The sequence below is a fragment of the Carcharodon carcharias genome, chromosome 3, assembly GCF_017639515.1.
Source record: "Carcharodon carcharias isolate sCarCar2 chromosome 3, sCarCar2.pri, whole genome shotgun sequence".
Taxonomy (NCBI): domain Eukaryota; kingdom Metazoa; phylum Chordata; class Chondrichthyes; order Lamniformes; family Lamnidae; genus Carcharodon; species Carcharodon carcharias.
The window spans coordinates 204,604,234-204,630,361 of record NC_054469.1 but is presented as its reverse complement, the minus strand read 5'-3'; the positions used below and the strand labels follow the sequence as shown (position 1 = coordinate 204,630,361).

At 41.6% G+C, this 26,128-nt stretch overlaps 1 protein-coding gene across 1 annotated transcript in view; it reads left to right on the top strand.

Moving 5' to 3' along the window:
* Positions 1-26,128, top strand: part of LOC121276075 (collagen alpha-6(VI) chain-like) — a 120,993-nt gene that overhangs the window by 14,847 nt on the left and 80,018 nt on the right. Inside the window, exons 6-16 of the mRNA XM_041184015.1 lie at positions 878-905; positions 2,269-2,293; positions 3,185-3,797; positions 7,856-8,416; positions 10,900-11,460; positions 12,912-13,487; positions 15,218-15,787; positions 18,346-18,701; positions 21,519-21,597; positions 22,678-22,823; positions 25,941-26,033. Of these exons, the coding sequence (XP_041039949.1) occupies positions 878-905; positions 2,269-2,293; positions 3,185-3,797; positions 7,856-8,416; positions 10,900-11,460; positions 12,912-13,487; positions 15,218-15,787; positions 18,346-18,701; positions 21,519-21,597; positions 22,678-22,823; positions 25,941-26,033 (3,608 nt within the window). The remainder of the gene's footprint in view (positions 1-877; positions 906-2,268; positions 2,294-3,184; positions 3,798-7,855; positions 8,417-10,899; positions 11,461-12,911; positions 13,488-15,217; positions 15,788-18,345; positions 18,702-21,518; positions 21,598-22,677; positions 22,824-25,940; positions 26,034-26,128) is intronic.

Below are 26,128 nucleotides of genomic sequence, written 5' to 3'. Positions count from 1 at the left end.
CCAGGGGGGCAACAGTCAGGGTGAGAGAGAGAAATGGTTTACTAGGGCATCAAAGGTGGAGGTGAGGGCGTGGTTGAGCAGATCAGCAGCTGCAGAAATGTTGTGATAAATGGAATAGCAAAGTCTAGATAGTTGGAATTGCAAAAGTGCTGTTGCAGCTGAATTGGGAGGGATGATAGAGAAGGAAGTAGAGGGGAAAGAAGCTATGAATGGAGAGTTGCACTAGGAAGTGATTTGAGATGGCCTTAGCTGTAATAACACCATGGAAATAGTGAGACCATGAAAATGAATTGGGGAGTTTACATCGTGGGGGAGATTAAGAGTGGGTAGGGATACAGTGAAGTGGAGAAAGAGCATGATGAAATGAGATGAAGTCACTGAGGATGAGAAGTTGCTCAATGCAGAGGCTGAGAGAGGAAAGCAATGAAAATACCTTGGATGGACAGGAAAGATCGAAGATTTTAAATGAGAGGTGTGGGGTTGGAACAAAGTGAGATGCTTAAAGGAGGAGAAGATGCCAGAGGTGTAAGGGGACAGGCCAAGGTCTTATTTGGTGATAAGAGTCAAACAGCCACTGCAACAGTCTAGACAGGCAAGTGATGGAAGGTATAGCCAAGTTGGGTCACTTTGTTTAGGGAAAGATATCATCACCCCGCAGCCAAGTTTCCATCAAGGCCATGATGTCAATGCAGTCTCCCAAATTTGCCCATTAATAGCAAGGACCTTGTTCACAAGTGGGTAGATATTCTTGAGGGAGATGTAGAATGAGGCAGTGATCCACTGGCAGAGTTCACAGTACTGAGAGGACTGAGTTGGATAGGGAAGAGATTGACAAGATTAGACCCTAGCGGGTGCACTGGGCAGGAAGGTTGGTGAGAAAGTAGCATGGGGAAGTTGGGGCTGCTGTCCTAAGGAACAGTGACAAGTACCTGAAGAGTCCTTCAGAGGATGCCATGAGGGCCACAGAGGGAAGCTGTAGGTTTATTTAAGCATGGGATGGTTGCAAGAGAGTAGGAATGTCAAGGATTACTGATGTGTTGAGGCAGGAATCTGGGTGAGGTGAGTACCGGAGGGATACTCAGAAAAGAGGAATGACTGACAGGAGCGGGGTAAAGGTAAGAAGTAAAAAAGGGAGAAAAAAGTGAAAATAAAAGTGCTGTGCTTAGGTCTGGAGCGACAACCAAAATGTACATGTAAATAGGCACAGGAAAAATCAAATTAAATAGACCAGGTTATTTCAATTATTAGGCTACACATATCCAGGTAGAAAATCAGGTTGGAATAGATGGAAAACTAAAGAAGGAAGTCTACCATTAAAGTCAGAGGTCCATAGTGAGATAATGTTGTTGTAGTTGGGGTGGAGTTGGAAAGGGCCATAGACGAGCTTTTGTCCAAGTTTGGAGACAGGTGTGGTGGGTGACTGAAATCCAAAAGCTAATTGAAGAGTAGAGTTTTGGACGATGCACTGATGGAGGCCTTTCCATGTAAATGAAGATCCAGGGGACGTTGGTTGTGGAGCTGAAAGATGATGAAGATGTTGGAGGTCAGCATAAGATCCTGATGTTATGGAGAAATCTAGTTTGGCCTAGGAGTGTGAAACTCAGGCCAGGAACAAGGCTGTAACTGAAAAAAGACTAAAGCCAATCATAGATTCAGCAGGGAACAGCAGAGGTGGGGGAAGGACGGTAAACTGATTGAAGTTACTTTAAAATATTAAGCAACAGAATCGCTGATCAGATACGGAAGCTGAGTTTTACAGTGTTATCCAATGCAGAAGTCTTGATCTCCAGAGAAGTCCAAGAATCTGGAAGCCAAATTTGAGAAAAGATCCAGAGCTCACTAAGAAAAGCAGAAAGGAGACATGGTCAGGAGATGAGCAGTGATGGTTTAAACAAGCAATTAACTTGTAATTAGGGTAAAAATACACCCACTGTTAGAACCAGGGGAACTTAAATCGCAGAAGAGAGGAGATTGTAAGGAAAAGATCAAAAGGCGAGGAGGAGATGAAGGATTTGGATGGAGTGAATAGGGAAGAAACTTTGGCTCTGGTTGCTGAGTCAGTGATGAGGGTTTATTAATTAAAAATTTCAGGAAGTGAGTGGGAGAAAGACTAGGTGATTTTTTTTATGCATAAAGTTGTTGGTGCACAGACATATGAAGCGGTTTAGGGAAAATAGGATAGATATTTGAAGGAGGGGATGATACAGGGAGCAAGCAGAGCAGCAGAGATAGTTTTGGATTGTTCTAGCAAAGACCCAACACAGACAGGATGGGCCCAATGGCAGCTTGTGCCGTTTAAACTCCATTGCTTCAATGATTTGCTTAACAACTACCCAAATCAGGATACTTAGACTCGAGTTGATCCTGATATTCACAACTTTCCATGTTTCATCCTTTAATACTCAAGTTTCATTGCAAACATAATAATCCTTCAAAGAGAAGGAAAGGCAAATCCAGCCATTTCTTGTAAAGAGAATGATATAGTTATTGGTAAGTCACCGAGTACATTCTAGACACTCTGGGACACCAGCGTTTGGAGAAGGAGCATTTTATTCCACCACCATCTTCTGATTTTTTCATTCCCCAGTCCAATTTTGTTCGAAAGAAAGAAAGAACTTAGGTTTATATAACACCATTTGCAACCTCAGGATGTCCCTAAGCATGGTACAGCCAATGAGACACTTTTTGAAGTGTAATCTCTGTTGTAAAGTAGGAATCACAGCAGCCAATTTTCACACAGCAAGGATCTAGCAAATATCAGTGAGGTAATGATTAGATAATCTGTTTTAGTGATGTTGTTTGAAGAGTAATTATTAACCAAGACACCACAGAGGACTCCCCTGGTCTTTTTTGAATGGTGCGGTGGAACCTTTTCTAACAATTTCAGAGGGCAGATGTAGTTTAATATCTCATCTGAACGACAGCAGCTCTAACAGTGCAGCATTGCCTCATTACTGCATTGGGAATACCAGCCTAGAATATGTGCTCAAATTTCTGGAGTTGGGGCTTGAACCCCATGACTACTGACTCGGAGGTAAGAGCGATACCACTGCACCACAGCTAAAAGCTCCATGATCAGCAGATTTACTCTAAATGTCGGGCTATAATTTGTTTCAAACTGTGTCTGTACAATTTTGAGCTGAATATTGTTGTCAGTGTTTTTGTTTCTTTTCCAGTGTGTCAGTCTGCTTCAGTCGCTGATATTGTTTTCTTGGTCGATGAATCGGACAGCATCGGGGCAGTAAACTTCCAATTACTCCGCGTTTTCCTCTACAATATGATCTATGCTCTAGAAGTGGAGACTGAAAGTGTCCACATTGGTTTAGCTCAGTACAACACCATTGCGTCAGAAGATTTCAATCTCAAAATGTATCATCAAAAGTCTGACATTCTGGATCATGTCAAATTGACACCATACAGGAGAGGGGGCAGAAACACAGGAACTGCTATCGATTTCGTACGAAGGAATTACTTCACGGAACGAGCAGGCAGTCGCGCAAGGAAAGGGATCCCTCAGATCTTGATTGTGATCACCAGTGGTGAATCCCAGGATGCGGTGGAGGATAGTGCAGCCTCTCTGCGTCGTTTGGGTGTTACTGTGTACGCCTTAGGAATCCAAAATGCCACTGAGAGTGAGCTGAGGAAAATTGCATCACATCCTTCAACAAGTTACATTTCCAGGGTGCAGGATTTCACACAACTGTCGACCATTGAAAGGGCTCTTCAGAAGAAGATCTGCAATGAGCTCATCAAACAAACCTTAGTACAATCGGCCCAAATAGAAACCCTCAAACAAGGTTGGGAGAATCAAGTTATATACCTTGAATCAATTTGGGGTGTTATTTCTCATCCTTTGTGTTTATTTCAGTTCATTCAGCTTTTCAGGAAAGAGTTTGTTGATATCTGCATGATGGTTACTCTCTTTATTAGATATTAATACTCAATGATAGCGTTGAGCTCTTTAATTGTTCAATATATCTGTTTTATCCTTTTTGTCCTGTTTTTGTGTCAGTTTTCAACAAAATGTGTCAATAATGCTTCAGATCCTCCAATTTGCTGTGCTCCTAATTATTGGACTTTGACTTTAACCCTTATACCTCAGTTAAAATAGTCCATAAGTCATACAAACCTTATAAATATTGCAACAGGCCTTTCACATAAAACCCCTTTATAGCGATTGTACATAGCTCCCTTTACTACTACTCAAGTCTTACATATAGAAATTATGAAGCCTTTGGTATACAATACATAAATCTTTCATATGGGGCATCCATTAAGTCCCTCCAAGAGATCCAATAAAATATCAGCTATAAAGATCTACAACTCCCTGAGATATGGAATCTATAAAGCCCCTCTACCATGTAACGTGACAATAATTATTGATGGGTGTAGATCAGATACATTGATTCATGCCATCATATGCCATCACATCATATTAAAAATGTTTCTCTTTTGGAATTTCATTTTTCTATATCCTTAAAAAAATGATGTTATTTCTAGTTCTGAGTCCTATGCCCTTTTCTAACTCACTGGCAGCTAGAATTTGGACATAAAGATCAAAGATTGGCAGCAATCCTGGGTATTGTGTGTAGAATTCACCAGTATGATATAATGACACTGCTGCTATATTTAAATAAGGCTTATTAATGTACATAAATCCAGGGACATGGGGGAATTTTAATCTTCAAGAGCAGGTGAACTGGGGTGAGGGTGGGGTGTGAGCGAGAGTTAAACTTAAATTAAATTTAATGAGTTCTTGATTTGGATTATGACCCTGCTTCAGTATGTCCACTCCTGACTTTAATGGAGGTGTGTTTAGGTGCTGATGAGAAACCTGTGCCGATATTGGCAATTTCATCTTTGTGGGTAGGTCTGAAGTTACGGCTGCAATTAATCTGCTTAGGAGATATTAATGAGATTTTTGTAAATCGATTTTAACTTTGCTCTAAATTTAGCGAGTGTAGCATGGGTTTCTCAGGGTTTGGGAAACTGATCAGTGATATGGAAGGCAGATCGAGTGCTTAAACTTGTTAATGTCCTGTCTGAATAAAAGCTCACTTATTGCAGTTCCCCCGAGCAAATGTTTGGTTGAGATTTTTTTGAGTAGACACAGCTTTCTTCAATCTTGAAAGCTTGCAAACTGACAAACTCAGGATGGAAGCACAGTGGATGTGTTTGATAGCACATCATCAACAATAACTGGGACGATAAGCTGCAGTGGGATCAGTACGTGCAAAGGAGGGAGGTATGTAGGAGGGAGGTCACAGGATTTGGGTAAAATAGTATAGTTTGTGTGTATAATAGCATAATGATTATGTTACTGAACTAGTAGTAACAGAAAGGATGATCATGAATTCAAGAGAATTGCGGGGCAGAGGTGAGTATGGTGGCCATTACCAAGGAGAAGGTGCTAGAAAAACTGAAGGTTCTGAGGGTGGATAAATCACCTGGACCAGGATTACACCCCAGAGTTCTGAAGGAGACAGGTGAAGAGATAGTGGAGGCATTAGTGGTGATCTTTCAGGAATCGCTGGAGTCAGGGAGGGTCCCAAAGGACTGGAAAATCGCTAATGTAATCCTCCTGTTTAAGAAGGGAGTGAGGCTAAAGATGGGAAATTACAGGTCGATTAGCCTGATGTTGGTCGTTGGTAAGATTTTAGAGTCCATTATTAAGGATGAGATTTCAGAATACTTAGAAGTGCATGGTAAAATCAGGCAAAGTCAGCATGGTTTCATCAAGGGGAGGTCATGCCTGACAAATCTGTTAGAATTCTTTGAGGAGGTAACGAGTAGGTTAGACAAAGGAGAGCCAATGGATATTATCTACTTGGACTTCCAGAAGGCCTTTGACAAGGTGCCGCATAGGAGACTGCTCAGTAAGATAAGAGCCCATGGTGTTAGAGGCAAGGTACTAGCATGGATAGAAGATTGGCTGTCTGGCAGGAGGCAGAGAATGGGGATAAGGGGGTCCTTCTCAGGATGGCGGCCGGTGACTAGTGGAGTTCCGCAGGGGTCAGTGTTGGGACCACAACTTTACACTTTATACATTAATGATCTAGATGAAGGAACTGAGGGCATCCTGGCTAAGTTTGCAGATGATACAAAGATAGGTGGAGGGACAGGTAGTATTGAGGAGGCGGGGAGGCTGCAGAAGGATTTAGACAGGTTAGGAGAATGGGCAAAGAAGTGGCAGATGGAATACAACGTGGGTAAGTGTGAGATCATGCACTTTGGTAGGAAGAATAGAGACCTTGACTATTTTCTAAGTGGGAAGAGAATTCAGAAATCTGGAGTGCAAAGGGACTTGGGAGTCCTAGTCCAGGATTCTCTTAAGGTTAACTTGCAGGTTGAGTCGGTAGTTAGGAAGGCAATGTTGGCATTTATTTCGAGAGGACTAGAATATAAAAGCAGGGATGTGCTGCTGAGGCTTTATAAGGCTCTGGTCAGACCACATTTAGAATATTGTGAGCAATTTTGGGCCCCGTATCTCAGGAAGGATGTGCGGGCCCTGGAGAGGGTCCAGAGGAGATTCACGAGAATGATCCCAGGAATGAAAGGCTTTACATATGAGGAACGTTTGAGGACTCTGGGTCTATACTCGATGGAGGTTAGAAGGATGAGGGGGGATCTGATAGAAACTTACAGAATACTGAAAGGCCTGGATAGAGTGGACGTGGGGAAGATGTTTCCATTAGTAGGAGAGACTAAGACCCGAGGGCACAGCCTCAGAGCAAAGGGAAGACCTTTTAGAACAGAGATGAAGAGAAACTTCTTTAGCCAGAGAGTGGTGAATCTATGGAATTCATTGCCACAGGAGGCTGTGGAGGCTAGGTCATTGAGTGTATTTAAGACCGAGATAGATAGGTTCTTGATTGGTAAGGGGATCAAAGGTTACGGGGAGAAGGCGGGAGAATGGGATTGAGAAACTTATCAGCCATGATTGAATGGCGGAGCAGACTCGATGGGCCGATTGGCCTAATTTCTGCTCCTATGTCTTACGGTCTTATGGAAACTATCAGATTGTTGTAAAAAATGTCCATTACAGAAGGAAATCTGCCAGTCTGGCCTATATGTATCTTCAGACCCACGGTAATGTGATTGAATCTTAAATGCCCTTCTAAATGGCCTAGCAAACCACTCAGTTGCATCAAACAACTATAAAAAGGTTTAATAAGACTAAGGCTAAAAGGACCAACTGACATCAACCTAGGCATTGAACGCAACAAAGGCACATTGAGCCCAGTAAACCCTGCAAAGTCCTCCTCACTACTTACCTGGATACTTATGTAAAAATTGAGAACTGTCCCACAAACTAGTCAAGCAACAGCTTTGAATGGAGAGTACAATTGGGCAAGGTTTAAAGCCAACATTGCACCTGATCCCATTAGCTTTCTCATGGGCAGGCCAGGTTAAAATGGCAGACAGTGGAAGAGCACGTCTTTATTTAAACTCTTTAGTAGGTCTACATAAAGTGAAAGGAGGAGCAATTGAAACATGGTGGAGGTGAAATTGTTAAACCCAGCAGTGTGAAGTGATCTCATAGTGAATTGGAAGCAGGTTTTTCATTGCGCCTTGATCTTTTTTCTACTGAGGTTCACAGAACAATAATAAAACTTTTTTTGAAGACTCATTTCCTCGTCTCACTGTCGCCTTGACAATATTTTCCAGGTCAATATGGAAAATAAAAATCGGTATGGTGAAAAATTGATAGTCCTGATCTGCTTTGAGCCCATTTTGTGCTGCTGGCATGGACCAATTTCATCCCTGGTAACTCAGATTAGCATCAGACTCCCCTTGTGTGTGTGTATTCTCTTTGTTGTCCAGGAACTGAAGCAATGTTCCCTTCTCTTTTTAGGTTGTGTTGAAACTGAAGAAGCTGATATCTTTTTCCTAGTTGATGGGTCAGGCAGTATATTCCCTGAGAACTTCAAAGACATGAAAAGGTTCCTGGTAGAGGTGGTGAAAGTATTCAGTATCGGTGCAGACCAGGTTCGTGTTGGGGTTGTCCAGTACGCAGATAATCCACAAATTGAATTTGGAATCACTCAGTATACCCGTAAAACAGGATTGGAGGCAGCGATTAAGCAAATCACTCAAATTGGAGGAGGTACCGCAACAGGCCGTTCATTAACCTACATGAGGAATCTCTTCAGCGATGCAGAGAGAAGCCGTGGAAAGAGAGTGCAGCATATCCTGATCACCATCACAGATGGACAATCAAATGATGTTGTGACAGGCCCTGCTGCAGAGCTGAGGCAACAGGGAGTCAACATTTATGCAATAGGAGTGGGAAACATAGATGAATCTGAACTTCTACAGATTGGAGGAATCAAAGAAAGAGTTTTTCATGTCGCTAACTTTGATGCTTTGAAAGACATGAAGAATAACATTGTGCGGGAACTCTGTTCAGAACGAGGTAAGCTTCGGATTTTGGAACTCTCTTAACTAGTGACTAAGAATCCCTCCATGGGCTACATTTTTCCCCTTGTGTCTCTGGTATGTCCCCTATGAGCTAAGTGTAATAAATGGTGCAATTTTTAGCTGTTAAAGTGTATAAATTGGCAGCAATGAAGAGCTGGCTATTTGTGTACTAAAGATTTTACAATAGATCTTGTCATGTGGCAAAACAGAATAGTAAACAAAAACCTCATCCTGTATACAGTTTGATCAATGCTGTCATTAATTGGCTGATTTTTGTGTTACATCCTCTCTGTTATGTTTTAATAAAAGGAAAAAAAATGTTAAAAATAAAAATGCTGGGAATACTGGAGAAGATTTTGACTTTATGCGATTATCAAAAATGGGTGTTAGTAAATTGGCTGCTTGTTTTGCATCTCTCCTGACTCTTATTTCCACTGAGCTGAATGGAAGGAGAGGCTGAACATGGTTAATAATTTATTTTATGTTAACGACATGTAGGGAATAGGTTTATCTTGCTGGGAGGATGGTGGCACGGGGTAATTAATTGGACTTAGTTGAAGAACTGTTGCCAACCGTGGGATAGAAATTCCCCCAGGAGGGGCTGCTGATACACGTGAGAGTTCACACTGCAAAATTGTACACTGCATGCTCAGGACTTCCTGTCTACAAACGTTAGTAGATGAAAAATCAAGGGCTATGACTTTGCTGCATTGTGACTTCCCCATAGTATTGCAGAGCAATTCTTAATCAAATGTGTGTTTAGGTTGGAAGGATTTCTGAGAATGATTTTAGGGTTACAGCATATAAATAATTTGAGACATGATGTGTGTTTTGATCCCAGCTGATGTTACCCCTATACAAGTCTGATCCCAGAATGGAACCCAGCTTGATAGATCCTAACTTTTAATTTGTTTGTTTAGATATGTGGAGAGTGGCTACTGAATAGAGTCACTGGAGTCAGCTAATGAACTTTTAACAAAAAAAAACATTTACTAAACAAGAAAAGATGAACTATATGACAATACTTCTTCACCTACAACCATACCTTTACAGATATATACAGATTTATAAGAATAACACAAGTTACAAAAGTTATCTTTTATACTTTAATGTTCACAGTAAGTACACAGCCTATGTAAACCTATGGCAACCTGTGGTCAGACACACCACACTCTGAAAACAAGTGACAGATGCCACCTCAACCAGATGCTATGGGTCTCTCCTCAACTCCCCCCAGATGCTTGTCACACCGTGAGCCAACCGGTCTCACTGAACTCTGTCTTTAACATAAGCGTTTCCAATCTCCATTCTCCAAGAACTCACTTTGGAATCTTCTCCCAAACTGACTCTTTCTTTCAGAAGCCTTCCATAAGGGTTCACCTCCAGGGTTTTGAACTGTCCTTCTGATGTTCCTCTTCCCTGGGTCACCACATGCATTCAAGCTGTCTTCCACGCACTGTCTCTCACCAACTCAGCCATTAACAGGACCACTGTTTCACATGCCCATAGCAATGAGTTACAGACCTTCAGTGGACTCTTTGGACCTTCTTACCTCTTGCAAGCTGTTCTCGCTTTAAATCTGCTTTCTGCATCTTTTGTCTCTTTAAATCTGAAGCTTGGAGTCTTTCCCTCTGCCCGTCACTCTTAACTTCACTAACAAGACCTTTCCCAGGTTCCTCTTCTTGCTTTGACTAGAAGGTCTGCTTGGGACTTTCTCCTGTTCAACTCCCCTGGATTTTGGAGTCTTTTCTTTGGCTTGGGACTTCTATCTGTCCTTTTTGCTCCAGTCTCTCTCTGGCAGCTACTTTCAACCAATTTTATCTTGGGACTGGCTATCTGTCCCTTCTAAGTTGCTTCTGCTTGACAGCTGTCTTCAAAACTGAACTCAAAATTGAACTCAAAACTGCTTTTCTTGTTCTTTCTGTGTGTGTCTGTGGGAGGGACCTGCCTTTCTGGATGCCTGTTGCTAGGCAACAGCACTTTTTTTCTACTCTTGTTTGCCTGACTTTTAAAGTGAAACTAAAACTCAATTTGACCTTTCTTAGCACACAGATACAGAAATGCAAATCAAACTTAAACATTAAAGCTAAAAACCATTCCTAATACCTACAAATACAAATATAACTTACTTAAACTGTCTCTATTCCTTAACATGTGTGGTAAGTGCTTGGGAGGAAAAGGTGACTTTGACTTCCAAAGCTTTCCACCTCTGCCGTTTTCCTCAGCTCATGTCAAGGTTTGTTATAGATTTATTGATGATTAGTCAACAACTCCATTATCATTTTATCAAGCACCTACCAGGATAGTAGAAAGTGAACTACATGAACTTGGTGTTTTTTGGTCTAGCAATTTCTTTGTTACTTAAAATGTGGAGCCTTAACCAGCATGCAGGGGAAAAAGGGCTTTTTCCTAACCTAATTTGAATTTCTCTGTTCAAAAGTAGGAGTAGCAAAATTCCATGCAATTTCTTTCTCTCAGCCTGCAGGAAATTGGACATGGCCGATATCATCTTCCTAATTGATGGATCAGGAAGCATAAAGACTCAAGATTTCAGGAAAATGAAGACTTTTATGGATGTCATTGTGAACAAGACCACTACTGAAGCAAAGAGTGTGCATGTAGGTGTGATACAATTTGGCTCGAACCCCAAGCTAGAGTTCCAACTTGGTGTACATTCAACGAAAGCTGATCTACGCAGAGCGATTGGTAACATACGGCAGCTAGGTGGGAATACTCTGACAGGTCGTGCACTGAGCTTTACAGTGAACTACTTTGACGAAGCTAGAGGGGGTCGGCCTGGTATCCCGCAGTACCTCATAGTGATAACTGATGGAGAGGCACAGGATGCGGTCCTTCAACCAGCCAAAGTCATAAGGAACAAAGGAATCACCGTGTTCGCCGTGGGAGTTTTCAATGCTAACATCACTCAGCTTCTGGAAATTGGAGGAGCTTGGGATAAAGTTCACTATGTCGAAAACTTCGATCTGCTCGCAGATCCAGAAAAACAAATTTCCTGGGAGATCTGCAGCCAGCCTGAAGGTAAGAATAGTGGGATAATTACAGTAAGCTGGTAAACAAAAAAGGTTAACTTTATGATATAACTCTTTACTTGGCAACTAATGTTCAACAAGCTCATTAATCTCACAGTAAGGGCTGAATTATTCAAATCCCAGAAGGAGACAACTGTTTAATGCATTTTTTGCAATTTGTATGTTTCAAGATGCAGACTTAGAATTCAGGAATAATAAGACCACAGAGTTTCAAGAGGTTTTTTTGTGAAACTAAATTAAACATTTATTAATACAAGAAAAATTGTAGGCCCATACATATGTTTACAAAATTATTACTATATTATTATTATTATTATTATTATTACTATAACAACTGCAAAAATCCCTTAATTAATCTCTCAGTTACACACCCATTAAGGCAACAGTAAAACTCATTAAGAACCCAGGCAAAGCACATTTCATCTTATGAATTCAAAATAATGTTCCTTGCAGACACAATTGCAGGTGTGCAGGCTGGTTAGATCTTAAATGCGTCTGACTTGTACATGCATATTCCTTTTTGGTTATACCTAGCCTTTCCTTTGAATGTAAATTTTCCGTTGTATCCTAGGCTTTTAATGTCACATTTTCTAACAGTAACATTTTCATCCCACTAATTTTATTAGTAATATAAACACATTGCTTGGCATCTCCCAGCTAAGTGCAAGATTTTACTCCCACTCTTGAATGCTTTATTCAACAAATGCAAATTTACACTTTGCCTTTTAACTTCCTTACATTTATCTAATTAACATTTCAAAGTACTGTACATCAAAGTACCCAGACTAAGTGACTTTAATCCAATTAAGACACACACACAGACCCCACCAGAACTCTAATTTTCAGTAACATTATAGACATTAATACCTCTTCATGACAATGGACACCATGAGGTTAAAATTCTCCAGGCCTGCCAATGCACTCTCATTCCTACTTGGATGGAAAGGGCCAGAAAACAGGCCAGGACCTTTAGATTCGTGTATACTTTATTTGGAGCAGAGCTTCTGTCTGTTGCTAACAGATCTATGAAGGGAGTGGGGCCAGGAATGGGTTCAAAACCTCTTGTACTAGGGGTTTCTGTATTTTCGACCTGTCAGAGCAGCTGTTCACATTTCCAGAAAGCACAATTATTTGTTATTAAGTCCTTTTAGATAGCCTTGCCACCTTCATCTATGGATACCTGTAGACAGAAAAGGATAAGGCACATTGTCCTTTTCCATAGGGTCCACCATGAGGGGTGGGGGTTGTGTATGGGGCATTCAGGCCAATGACCACAGTGATAAGCAATCAGTTTTTTTTGCATTTGACTCCTTTCTCAGGCAATCGGATGCTAAGCTTTCACTGCTGGGGGAAGTAATTTGTTTCAGCTGTAAGATGTGGGTATTTCACATTATGTAAAGATTGAGCAATAATTCTACTGCTGTTCTTTCTCCCCTCTAGTCTGCTTGAGAACAGAAGTAGCAGATATTGTTTTTGTAATCGATGGATCAGGCAGCATACAGCCATATGATTTTGAGACTATGAAAAATTTCATGTTGACGCTGGTGAACAGTTCAGCTGTGTCGCCCAGCAGGGTTCGGTTTGGGGCCATACTGTACAATAGCGTACCTGACGTTCAATTCCAGCTGAATCAATTCGGGAGTATAAATGAGGTCCGTAAAGCTATTGCTCGAATACGGATGAGGGGAGGAGCCACCTACACTGCACGTGCTCTTGAGCAGGCCAAAGAACTTTTAGCCCCGGGGAAAGGGGGTCGGCGGACAGCAGGGGTTTCGCAGTTTGTCATCGTGATTACTGATGGGGAAGCCACAGATGCGTCACAAGTACCAAGGGCAGCTGACGACATCAGAAAGGATGGAGTGACCGTCTTTGCTGTGGGAATAGCAGGAGCAAACGAAAATGAGCTCGAGGCAATCGGAGGCAAAAGAGAAAACTACTTTTATGTTCAAGACTTTGATGCCTTGAAAAACATAACTAAGGATATTTCACAGATGGTTTGTACGAACACAAATCCAGGTAAAGGGATATTCGTGATCTTGTGCAGAGGCAAAATCAAAAATGTGAGACTGTAGTATAATGAAGTTAAAGGGCTGATAGTGCTTTGCAGCTTATATTGATTGGGGTGGGGATGGGTGGGGTAGCCTCACTCCATTTTGGTTCCTGACAGATTGTGGTATGACTATCATCCAGTCAGAAATGAAGATTAAGAAAGGATAGATCACCTTCTGCAGTCAAGGGGAGGAACGCAGGACAGAGGCATCACTTGATATGGGGAATTGGGGTTGTCAGCAGAGCATAAGATACTTTACTAATTAGCCTTCTAGCCATCATCCATTTCAAACAGGCATTATATATTAGGGTGGCCATCTCATTTAGGAGACAGTTGATGGGGGTGGGTGTGGGATCTGATGAGCTATATAACTGTACCTGGGCTCCCTATGTACCCTTGCACTTATATTCCACATTGGGGTATGCAGGGAACACAGGCACAATGTAGGCCTCAGGTGTCTGTGTCCAGTATTACAGGGAATGAGCCAAATGTGGTTGACCACTTCAGGTACCACTGACCTCAATGCAAAACAGTAAACTTTCTCTGCTTCAGAATAGAACTGAGCTAGGAGGCAAATTCTAGCATAAAAATATGTATTTAGGATATTATTCCATACTGAATTAGAGCTCCCTTAATGACTAGTGAGTATACTGCCTGACATAGCCAGGAAAGTGCCAGGTTCAATACTGTTTCAATAAAACCGATCACATTTCTACCTTTTCAATTCTGAAGAAGAGTCTTATTAGACTCAAACCGTTAACTCTGATTCTCTCTCTCTCCATAGATGCTGCCAGACCTGCTGGGTTTTTCCAGCACTTTCTGTTTTATTTTAATCCTGAGCCCTGGCTTAGGTCACTTGGACTGTTACAATACATCCACAGTGGGAAAACATTGCTCAAAGCCACAAATGCTGATTGTTGTGCCCTGAAATGTGCTGCTGGGTATTTTGGTGTTCAGTCAGGACAGCAGCGGGCACAGTTAGTATCAGTCATGGCTTGTTATTTTGTTTGAATGGAGAATGGTTGATCGAGTGACACAGGCACCACTTCTTGCACTGTCCACGCTTATCTCAGGCAGTCGCCTTTGGCAGCCAAATGCCGCTAAATAGTAGTAAGAAGGCTGACACTTTTGGGCAGTTCAAGCAGCTGTTCACATTTCTGGAAAGTGCGATTATTTGTTATTAAGTCCTTTCAGGCAGCCTTGCCACCTTCGTTCACAAATGATGGCTTACTGACTGCAAGCACTTACCTGCTGTGGTGGTAAAGTTGACCAGAATGAGTCAGACTGGATCATTGCCTACATTAGGGCTGTTCAGCTTGCCAAAGCTGAAGATTGTTTGCCTTTGTGGCTTAGTTTTTTTTCTATCTCACCATCAGGCAGGTATTGGTCATTTTCTGTGTGAGTAATGGAACTGGAGCATTTAGACAGAGCAGAAAGTGGAGAGACGGAGGATGAATATTCCCTCTAAGCATTTAAATACATGCCTTGGTTACACCATGCATCACATATCATGGGCAAATTGTGCTGTCACCAACATGCCCACTGTAAGTGGTAGAAACTGTATTCTAAAAGATGGCAGTAACCATGAAACCCTGCTCCAAATGAGAGTTGGGCACCTACACAGGAGAGAAGATTGGGAGAAGAAATAAGTGTGCTAATTTGTACAAAGCTTTAATTGTTTTTTTTCTTTTGTTAGAATGTGAACTTCAACAAGCAGATGTTGTTTTCCTAGTAGACGGATCTGAGAGCATAGTGGTCGAAGACTTTAGCTACACCAAATCTTTCATGAGAAATATGATTGACTTTTTCACCATTGCCCCGAGTAGGTTCCAGTTTGGTCTGGCCCAGTTCAGTACATCGTTTCAAAAAGAATTTGACCTGAAGGATTTCTCAGCAAAAAAAGTATTGATGGCCAAAATTGAAGATATGGTCCAACTGAATCAAGGAACCCGTATTGCACCAGCGCTGAATAATGTGGCCAGCCTGTTCACAAGAGAGGCAGGTAGTCGGAAAGCCTCTGGCGTGCCCCAGTTCCTGCTGGTGATCACAGATGGGAAGTCGAGGGAGAGTGTGGTTGGCCCAGCTGATAACCTGCGAGACAAGGACATTCATGTTATGGCTGTAGGAGTAGGGAAGGCAGATCTGAACCAACTTCTGCAAATCTCAGGCTCACAAGACAGAATCTATTTTGTGGAAAGTTTTCGAGACTTGGTCAAGATTAAACAAAGGGTCATCCGCAGCATCTGTCAGGATCAGCCAGGAGCAGGTGAGTTCAGTTGGCCAGTGTTTACTACTGGACTCTATAATGGCCTTCAGAATTACAGAAATATATCTCATACAGCTTTCAGATTTGCTAATTTAGAAATGACAAGTGAAACCTCAGCGGGGTATGATAGTGTCGTGGTTATGCTATTAATACAGGGAACCTAAGTTTCAGCAGTACCGTGGCAGTATTCGCTGAATTCCAAAAATGTAAAGATGGTCTTATCAAAATGACCTTGAAGCTGTTGGACTGTTGTAAGCATCCAAATGGTTATTAATGTCGTTTAGGGAAGGAAACTTGTCATCCTTACCCAGGTTGGCCTACATTTGACTTTAGTTGCCCATATCAATGTGGTTGATTCTTAAATGCCATATACAATGGCCTAGACTGGAACCTCCACTGGAAGTATATTTCTGGAACATTATGTGTATTCTCATCCTTCTTTTCAAATCTCTCCATGGCCTTGCCCCCTTCCTATGTCTGGAATCTCTTCCATAATTCTCCAGATATCTGTACTTTTCTAATTCTGGTCTCTTGAGCATCCGTGATTTTAATCATTTCACCGTGGCGCTGGTGCCTTCAGCTGCCTGGACCTGAAGCTTTGGATTTATCTCCCTAAACTTCTCCTCCTCTCTACTTTGCTTTCCTTCTTTTAAGACATGCCTTAAAATCTATCTCTTTGACCAAGCTTTTGGTTATCTTTCCTAATATCTCCCTATGTGACTTGGTGTCTTATTTTGTTTTATAATGTCCCTGTGTATGAAGCACCTTGGGACATTAATTGCATTAAAGTGCAAATAAATACAAATTGTTGGTGCCGTTGCATGTCACTGTGGTCTCAGTGGCCCAGATCTTCTTGTCAGCGATGGGCAATTCCATTCCGGGATTCCAGAAGGTGAGTCGGAAGAGGCGGTATGGGAAGGGGTGGGGTGGAGCATTGTTGGGAGGGGGAGGAGTACATTGTCTTCGGGGCATGGGGGTGAACATTGTCGGGAACAATCCCTGGCTCCCGTCCGGCTGATGTCAGAAGATTTAACGTCGTCGGGGATGTGGGGCGGAGGGGAGAATGAGCATTGTTTGGGGTGGGGTGGGGGAGAGTGAGCATTTTCGGGGTGAGGGGAAGATGAGCATTGTTGGATGGTGGGTAATCATTGTTGGGGGTGATGGGAGTAAACATTCTTGGGAGGTGCTGAGCTGTATCATGGGTGTGCTGAGCAGTGTTGGTGTTGCTGGGGGTGCTGCAGTGTTTTGAGACTCCAGTTGATTTACTTTGTGCTGCACTACTAAACAGGCTTTACACCTGCTTCCAGTGATTGTGGAGGAGGTTTGTCTGGAGACAGCGGACGCCATGTCCTCGGTGAGGGCATTGGGGAGTGGGTCCCATCTACTGCTCAGGGAAACCTCCAGTCAGGAGAGCTGGTGGTGGGGTCCATATTGAACCCCAATATCGACAGCATCCACAACTGACCAAGAGTCAAGCGCTGCAGTCCAAGTTTCTCAATGGTTTCATGTGGCACCTATGGCACCTGATGTCAGAAGATTTAACGTCATCGGGGATGTGGGGCGGAGGGGAGAACGAGCATTGTTTGGGGTGGGGTGGGGGAGAGTGAGCATTTTCGGGGTGAGGGGAAGATGAGCATTGTTGGATGGTGGGTAATCATTGTTGGGGGTGATGGGAGTAAACATTTTCTGGCACCTATGGCATGATCCTGACACAGTCTTTGGTCATTTTCCATATCCTGATCCCTCCAAGTGGACTGATGAGGAGCTGGGTATCCCTCCGATTTATGAGGAATAATTTGAACTTGCTTTCCTGAAATGTGTTTCCTTTGTGGGCATTTCTGGGGAAGTACAACTGATACTTGGAGAGACCACTTCATTGTAAATTAGATTGGAATAAATATATTTTAGCTGGACAGTCAAAAAAAGACAGGGTAAGTGTGTGGAGTGCATGGCAAACAGCCCAAGTCTGCATGGAAATGGCCATCTCATCCCACTGTCATAGTTAATTGTGCAGCAGTCCAGGCACAGTAAAATCAGCAATCATAAATTTAAACTTCGCACATAAGTATTGTGCATGTACGCACATCAGGAGTTCTAGGATCCCAGGCCTCAGGATCCCAAGGGGCATCAGCGGCTTAGAACCACAGAATCAGAATGATTAAGGTGAGTGATTCACCACTCCTATATCACAAGATTCAGGCCAATAAAATAAAATGCTGGTTTTGCCAATAATGCCACAGCCTGGGGAGGAATTAAAAGAAAATCACTTTTGATGAATAGAAATGTATTTTGACATGGGGAGTAATTGACAGGTTAGAAACGGGGAAAAAGTTGTGATAGCTCAGCTCTGTATCCCACCAAATTACAGATGTTGGACCTGGAGAGGATAATTCTACTGCTTTCCTATGGTAGTGATACAAAAGAACATTGTGCAGCAGTTGGTAATACAGTATTCTTGTAATGTAATATTTAGGATTATTATCGAAGTGGGAACAATGATGGTTTGAGAGCCGCTGATGGTAGTGAACATAATTAGACAAGCTCTTTCTTTCTTCCAGGATGTACGGTTGATGTTGCTGTAGGAGTGGATCTCCCCAGCCAGATACGCTTCCCGAATGCACTTGGCGGTCAGCTGAAACTGCAGTCACACCTGGACGACATAATCCAGAGAATCATGGCCTTGCACAACATTAGCTGCATGGCAGGCAGCAGTCTCAACGTCAGGGTGGGATTTCACATCGCTAATAGAGCTGGAGCAACACGCTTTGAATCAAATTTTGAAAACTACAACTCAGATGTTGTGAGGAATTTGAAATCATTCCTGTTGCCGGCGGTGGACCAAATCAGTTTGACTGCTGATTATCTGATGTCGTTTTCAAGCAAATTTGAGCGGGAGTCTGGCAGAAATGTGAAGGTAATACCTGATAAGTCAGGAGAAAGGATGAACATCTATATGACATTATCTTTTTTTTGAGGAAGTTGTCAGTAACTGACATTAATTTACTTTCTATAGTTTTGGCATGGCGAATAATCTATAGCGATTGGTGTTGGGTGATACCCTCTCAGAACAACACTGAAGTTTACAACATAGGAGCCTATTCAGCCCATGGTGTCTCTGCTTGCTCTTTGCTAGAGCAACCCAGAGTTAATTCCACTGCCCTGCCCTGCATAGCACCAGACATATAACATAAGATCCTTGTCCTCATAAAATCCATGGTTCCACAGCTCAGCTCCCAAATTCTGCAATCTCCTTTGGCTGTATATTACTGGAATATTCTCCACTTGTGTGTCCCTGCAGTCTCCTCTTCCTGTTTGTCACTGTGATCTCCCCTCAACCTGTATATCTCTGTGATCTACTCCATTCGTTTGTCAGAGTGACATTTCCATGTGATCTCCACTATCTGTATGTCCCTGTGACCTCTTGGACATTCAACATGAGATATGCTAGTAGTTTTTCCTGCACACCCCACAGTTGTTACATTCCTTCCATTCACTGGATGCCCCTGAAATATATGTCACTGTAAGCACGCACACTGGGCAATTGGCCTGTAGATGGGATAGCTCTGTCATGTCATGATCACCCACATTACCACTGTCCACCCTTGATCTGTTGTATTCTGCCCCTCAGGACCTTCATCATTATACACATGAGCATTTGCAGTACAGGGTACTTTGTTTACTTCTACCAGTTACTCAGAGTCCATAATTTTGTAGTTAATTCTGAGTAATCATGAGGAATGAATTTTACCAGTTCGATTACCATGCTACTTTCCTACCATTAAGATTTATTACCTTAAAAGGGTCTTTCCATTCTCATTGACTCCTCTCTTTTATAATATACCAAGTTTCCTGAATTGAATTCTGACTCGATGGTCTTATACAACGCCTTAGTGTTCTCTGAATTTTGTTTGAGACCTCAGCCTTGATGAACACTTGTCTCCCTACATGTAAAACACTTAAAATTGCATAAAAAATGGAACTAATTGTTGTGTCTTTTAGAGTAGGAGGACTATTGCACATTACAGATGGCAATTTGGGATTTTCCCTATTGACTCATCAATAGACGCTATAGGCTATATCCTCCAACTATCCTGAGTGAATCCTTTGCATGAACTGGCCATGCCAGAATAAGTTATCAACTTGCAGTCTGGTTTATCAGCTAAAAATTCTAAGTAACAATCACCACCTGATTCCTTTAACAAAGTCCATTGCTGAAAAGACTTACAGCTGTAGTATTCATGATGGAGAGAGACTGAGAGACAAGTAGGGCAATGGCAGGATTGGACATCGCCAGGGCCTTGATGACGGTGAGGGGCGGAGTCTTGGAAGAGAGGGAGCTTGTGACTCCATCTGCTGTTTCTGCAACCCCAATGATGACTGCCATCCACAGTTTGGCAAGTGCTGATCCATAGTAATCCCTTTGCTTTTACAATGTATTATTGTAGAAAGACTATATCTGGTTGTCAAGTCTATAAAATGTAGGATTTCTATATTCTGAAAGTCATATGACAATGGATAGCTTACAATAGGACGTGGCGTCATCCTTTTTTACTTCTTATAGCTGTCACAATTCTTATAAATCCCTCCTATTAACCTCATATACTCTTTGTCAACTCCACTGCATCTTTTAGTGGGGACTTTAATCATGAGCAAGGAGGGTGAGCAAATTGTCCATCTAAGTTTTAGACAGTTTGTTTTATTATCTTTCTGATTCTTATTACCTGATACAATTAGTACTTGTCAAACACTCTGAGAAATATCAGATTTTGTTATGAGGATACAATAGTATCCTGTCTAGGTAAACTGCAGATCAAATGACTTTCCAAAAATAATTGCCTTAACATGCTCCATGTCAAGTTATATTTGTGCCTTTTTCATAGAAAGTTCACTGAACAGCATAGCTATCTCACTAGAGACCACATGAGTACTTATAAAGTGGCTTATTCCAGCCATTTTACATGGAATTCCAACTGTCTATAGTGACCTCAATTTGTTGTCATCACTAAACCTCAAGCAAGTAGTAGTTCTATATTCCTTAACATTGTGCTAATCCTTACAATTTAATGAATCAAGATAACATTTTGAACCATCTGTTTGGAATGTTTTTGAAGTCCAAGTACTATCTAGTACCGCACAGTTAAAAGAGTCCGTGACTAACATATGCATTGCAGGACTAAAACTCTGTGACCAGTATAATTTGTTTGGGTTCATCATTATTTTCATCCACTTCCTCATTCTCTTCATTGTTTGGAGGAACCTGCCTTTTTGCTTCAGGCAATTCACCGCATAATGATTCTTCAAATCACATTTGAAGCACATATTAACTGTTCCCTTGGGCATTCCTGATGTTCATTTGTCCATTATTTTTGTTCTGATCTTGTCTTCTGCTGTCATAGCCAGATCTGCTAAAAGTGTTTTCACCCTCCTTCTGCCTGTTTTTAATCCTTCCTGCATATTGACACCTATGCCCAGTATCTATTTGGAAATCTGGCAATCGTTGTGTCTTCTATTCTTTGTGTCACTGCAAAAGGTCTCATTCATTCCATGAGGCTGCAGATAAGCTTTTCTCAGTTTCCTATTGCTAGTGCTATAAGAATTCCTACCACAATGTAAATGCACCTAAAAGGAATGAATTCCATAGCACTCTGCTATTACAGAACTGCCTCCATTGAAAGCAATGGAACTTTCCAATCTGTCCCTTCTAATGGTTCTCTTAACACTCTCTTTCCAGGTGATAGTGATGTTTACGAATGGAGCAGAGGACAGCATGGATAGACTCAAGGAAGCATCAAAAAGACTTCGGCTTAATGGTGACTAACTGGGGCTTATCTGAATCCTATTTTGAAGACACTGTGGAATACTAATTGCACTGAATGTTGGCAGTGAATGGAAACATTTAAGGAGAAACATTCAGGGACTAATTTTTCTTTTGTGTTTTAACATCTGCAACAGATGTTAAATTTTGGTTTAGGCATGATATCAAACATTCTTCCTCAGTTTTACAGAAAACTTTAGGACATTTAGAACAAAAAGATTCCACTGCAATAATAGAAACAAAGTTATGAGAAACATTTGTGTCCATTTCCGTCAGTACGACAAGACTTTAACAGAACAGTTTGCTGGACATTAAGATTTTATCTCTTTCATTTCCGTCTTATGCTATGCCAATCTTTCCATGACAGTGAAAAGCTTGAGGTTTTAATGATGAGTTTCTTGAAGGAGTCCACCTTCTGAAATATTTGTGCTTGTGGTTCTTTTAGTTTTGTCCACGTTCCACAGGATGTGGAGAAAAGTTTTTTTTTAAATAAGTTATTAAGTTGGAGAGAACTAATTCATGTTGCTTTCTACTCTAAACCCAAATAGAATCCTGTGACTGTATGATATTTAAACTGGGTGAGAAAAAAAATCTTATGATCCAGAAATGGTGTAGGTTATTGGGAAGAAGCATGTAGAGAGAGGGAAGGAGAATGACCAAAAGAGGCAGAACTCATCTAAAATGCTGTTGCCCAAATCATAACTAGGAACTAGTGAACCTTTGCCAAGAGATTATATAGGCTGAGGGATAGGCAAAGCTTAGCCAATCAGTCTTTCACTGCTTTTGTAGACAATGCATACAAATAGTAGATTGTGATTTGAGTTCTGCAATTAAGAGCAAATTCATTTTTGCTCCATAAAAATTATGAATGGCAGGCCAAATGGTTCATATCACACGGCCATCAGCTGCTGGAACCCCAAAGGAAAATGAATGAATCATGAGCAATATCATGGTTGTGATCACGCATTGAGTCATCGGGTGAACTGCTAACTGGGAGCACACTGATTAATGACATGACTTAGACCAGCTGCAAGATTTTTCACAGTGAGAAATTAATATTTAATTCTCCAAACAGGTATCAATGCACTAATCATGGTTGCTCTTGAAAACACTGCAAATGTTGACAAGCTTCATGAACTGGAGTTCGGCAGAGGATTTGGCTACAGACAGCGATTGGCAATCAGAATGCAGGATATTGGAGGTGCATTACTCAAAGAGATTGTAAGTGACTCTTAGGAAAATGTTATCTTCAAAGAACAATCCATTGATTTAGTAATTTTTTGTTCTGAATTCACCTCTTTTTGGACTTTTGAAAGATAAATAGGGAATTAGCTGACTGAAAGTTTTGGTTACCTAAAAGTATAACTAACTGCACAGCTAAATGTACAATTAATTCAATGTCTGGTTGATCATGGTCTATTCACACGTGCTTGTACCCTGGAGTTCTGGCTTCCTCTTCAAAAATGCCAAAGTTAATATATTATTATTATTATTATTATTTATATCTTTTAAGACACCATTGGCAAAACTTTACGGTTCCCAGCTGGCAGGTTTGCAGGTGGGTGTGCCAGTAAGATTCCCCAGGTAGCCTCCTGCCACCTTGCCACCCACCCTCAACCTCTCCACAATTTTACTTGGGGCAGGCGAGCCCTGCCCTTAGCTCCACTTGACACCTTTAAGTGGCCAATTATTGACCACTTAAGGGCTACACCATGCCTAGCCTCAATTGTGAGACTGGCAGGATGGGTTCAGGGGCAGGGTGTAAGCCCAGAATGTTACCCTGCTCTGGTCTCAGACTGGAAGGATTGGGCACCTCCTTCAAGGGTTCCATTCAATATTGAAACTCTCTCCACCAACACCCCCCCACCCCCCACCCCAAGGTCTGTGCCCCCCTGCCCAAGTAAGAAGGGGAATTCCTGTCTCCAGACAAATAATGCTCCTTGGAGCATTAAATGGTTGCGGGGCTGCTGAAATTGACGAGGACGTGTTCCCTGCTGAATCCTTTGGTGATGGAGCGGGAAAACCCGCCATCCGAAAAATCCTGCCCCATGTGCTTTCAAAAAATTATTGCAAAAATGTTTCATTTGTTGAATTGTTTTAATGATGTGTTCTGGATTGTCTGAGATTATATTTCTTCCTCTTTACCTCATTGCTGTTCATCTAGTTAGTCTGTACATTGAGTTCCTGTATGATTGCAAAAAAAACACAAGATAATTATGGATGAGGTTGGTTATTCGGCCCATTTTACTTCTTAACCCTGAACAATCTTATCTACCCTGAAATTAGTGTACTTTCTTCACTTTATTGGGAAGTCCATGTCATTTGTTGATCTCTCTCCACATGAAGAAACCTCCTAGCATTAATTTCCATTCCTCAAACACTCTAAGAACACTGTGTTCCTCTAATTCTGAATGCTGGTCCATTCTCCCGCTCCCTTCATTGGTGTCTATGCCTTCAGCTGTCCAGGCCCTTAGCTCTGGAATCCTCGATCTAAACCTCTGCATCTCTCCATTCTCTCTCCTCCTTCAAGGCCCTTCTTAAAAATTATCTTCCAGCCAAGCACATGGCTACCTGTGCTAGTGTCTCTTCCTTTGATTTAGTGTCACTTTTCTACCTGGTGAGGCTCATGTGAAGTGCCTTGGAGTACTTTAAGGTGTTAAGGGCGCTATATAAATTGGAAAGTTACCTCTTACCAGTATATGAGCTGATATCTCTGTTCTATTCAGACTGTTTCAAATCTCATTTTGAATTTAGCTTTCTTATACTCTTATCAAATTTCCTTACAGAGGACTCAGAGCAGATATTCAACTTGATCTGGGATACTAGTTATATGCCGTCCCTGATATTTGATTCTTTGAAGTCTGGGAAACTAAAGGTTGGATGGCATGTGTAACAGCAGAAGATACAAAAACACTTTTTGTTACCCTGCACAAGTCAAAATTCACTTCCCCACTGCCCCCCACCCCTGACCCCCACAACCAAACCCCACTCCTCTCAAGGCTGACCAGCTCATGTCTCTTTAGTCTTCCCTCATTATTCAGACTCCTGATATTGGGAATGAGTATCAAGGCTCTTCTCTGCACCACCTCCATTGCTTGAACATTGTTATCATCTCAGTGGAGACCAATAACTTTTAAGAAGAAAATCAAACTCCCAGTTATTAATTGAAAGAACTGCCACAAGATTTCACATTTTAACAACAACTTTTACTGTACACAAATTAAACAAAGCCAAGTATTACTAACTTAACATTATATTTCAGATACACTAATTCTTTAAGCCTGAAAATCTCAACAGCACATTCCCCGTTCTACTTTTATTTACACCCATGAGTTCTCTTATACTTTACAGAATCTTGGGGGTTCCTTAACTTCCCCTGGGACCAAACCAAGTTGTGCCACAGCTTTAAGCAATTCACTTTGATCCTTCTCAGTGTTTCTGCTATTCTCCAATGTATGAGACTTCTAGGGGTTCTTCCTCTAGCACCTGGCTAGGCGACCCTCCAATTCTCCTTATGTATCTCACAATTGGACACTCTAGCTCAAGCATGGACTTCACTGCTTTCTTACTCAGTGACTCCAAAATCAGAAAACACCCTCTGTTTTTGATGGCCTTCTGCTACTGGTCTGCAACTCCTGGCAGATATCTTTCTCTGCTTGTATCAAAACTACTCTAAGGCTCCAACTGACTGCTCCTATGAGAAGTCACACAGATAAAACCCAACTAGGAAAAAAACATCTCCCTGCAATCTACTCCCACAGCAACGTGGCACACATGGGATGTCTCGGATAGAGATTCACTTATTATTTCCCATTCCTATATCATCCCTTTGTTTTGGGAAATCATATGAAAAATTTAAACCCCTTATGAAGAGAACTATAGACATCTCGTCTCCACCAAGAAACTCATAAAGGAGCTACCCATTGTTTAATGTTTTCCTACTTCCAACTCTGATCTTATTAAATAAACACAGGCTATCCTTTGGATTGTAGTTATGTTAGGTCTGTCTACCCATCTCCCAAACCGGGTGCTTCCAATATTTTATATTTAAAACCTTGATTCCCAAACAAGTTATACTCCTAAAGCACATGAATCGTGAAATTAGACATTTTTGCAACAGCACCTTCCCTTCGCTCCTGGGGACCAGAGCTGGACACAATATTCGAGGTCCATTTTGAAGAGAGCACACAGCAGTTTGATCAAAGACTCCCTCATTGCAGTGCTGTATGAGGTTAATTGTTCCTCACCCAGTACAGACACAAAAATAAGACAGAGTAAGATGTTAATCATTAAAGATGCTGCATGGCTCAACATTCTTAAAATTGTATCTTGTTGCAGGACACAGTTGCAGAAAGGGAATGCTGCGATTTAATTTGCAAGTGTCAAGGACTTACGGGTAAACATGGATCTCAAGGAAAACAAGGAGCTAAAGTAAGGCAAAATATGGATATAACTGGTATGAAAAGGGTTCATTGAAATGACTCAGGTAGAGAAGTTGTTATGTTACTGGACTAGTAATTCAGAAA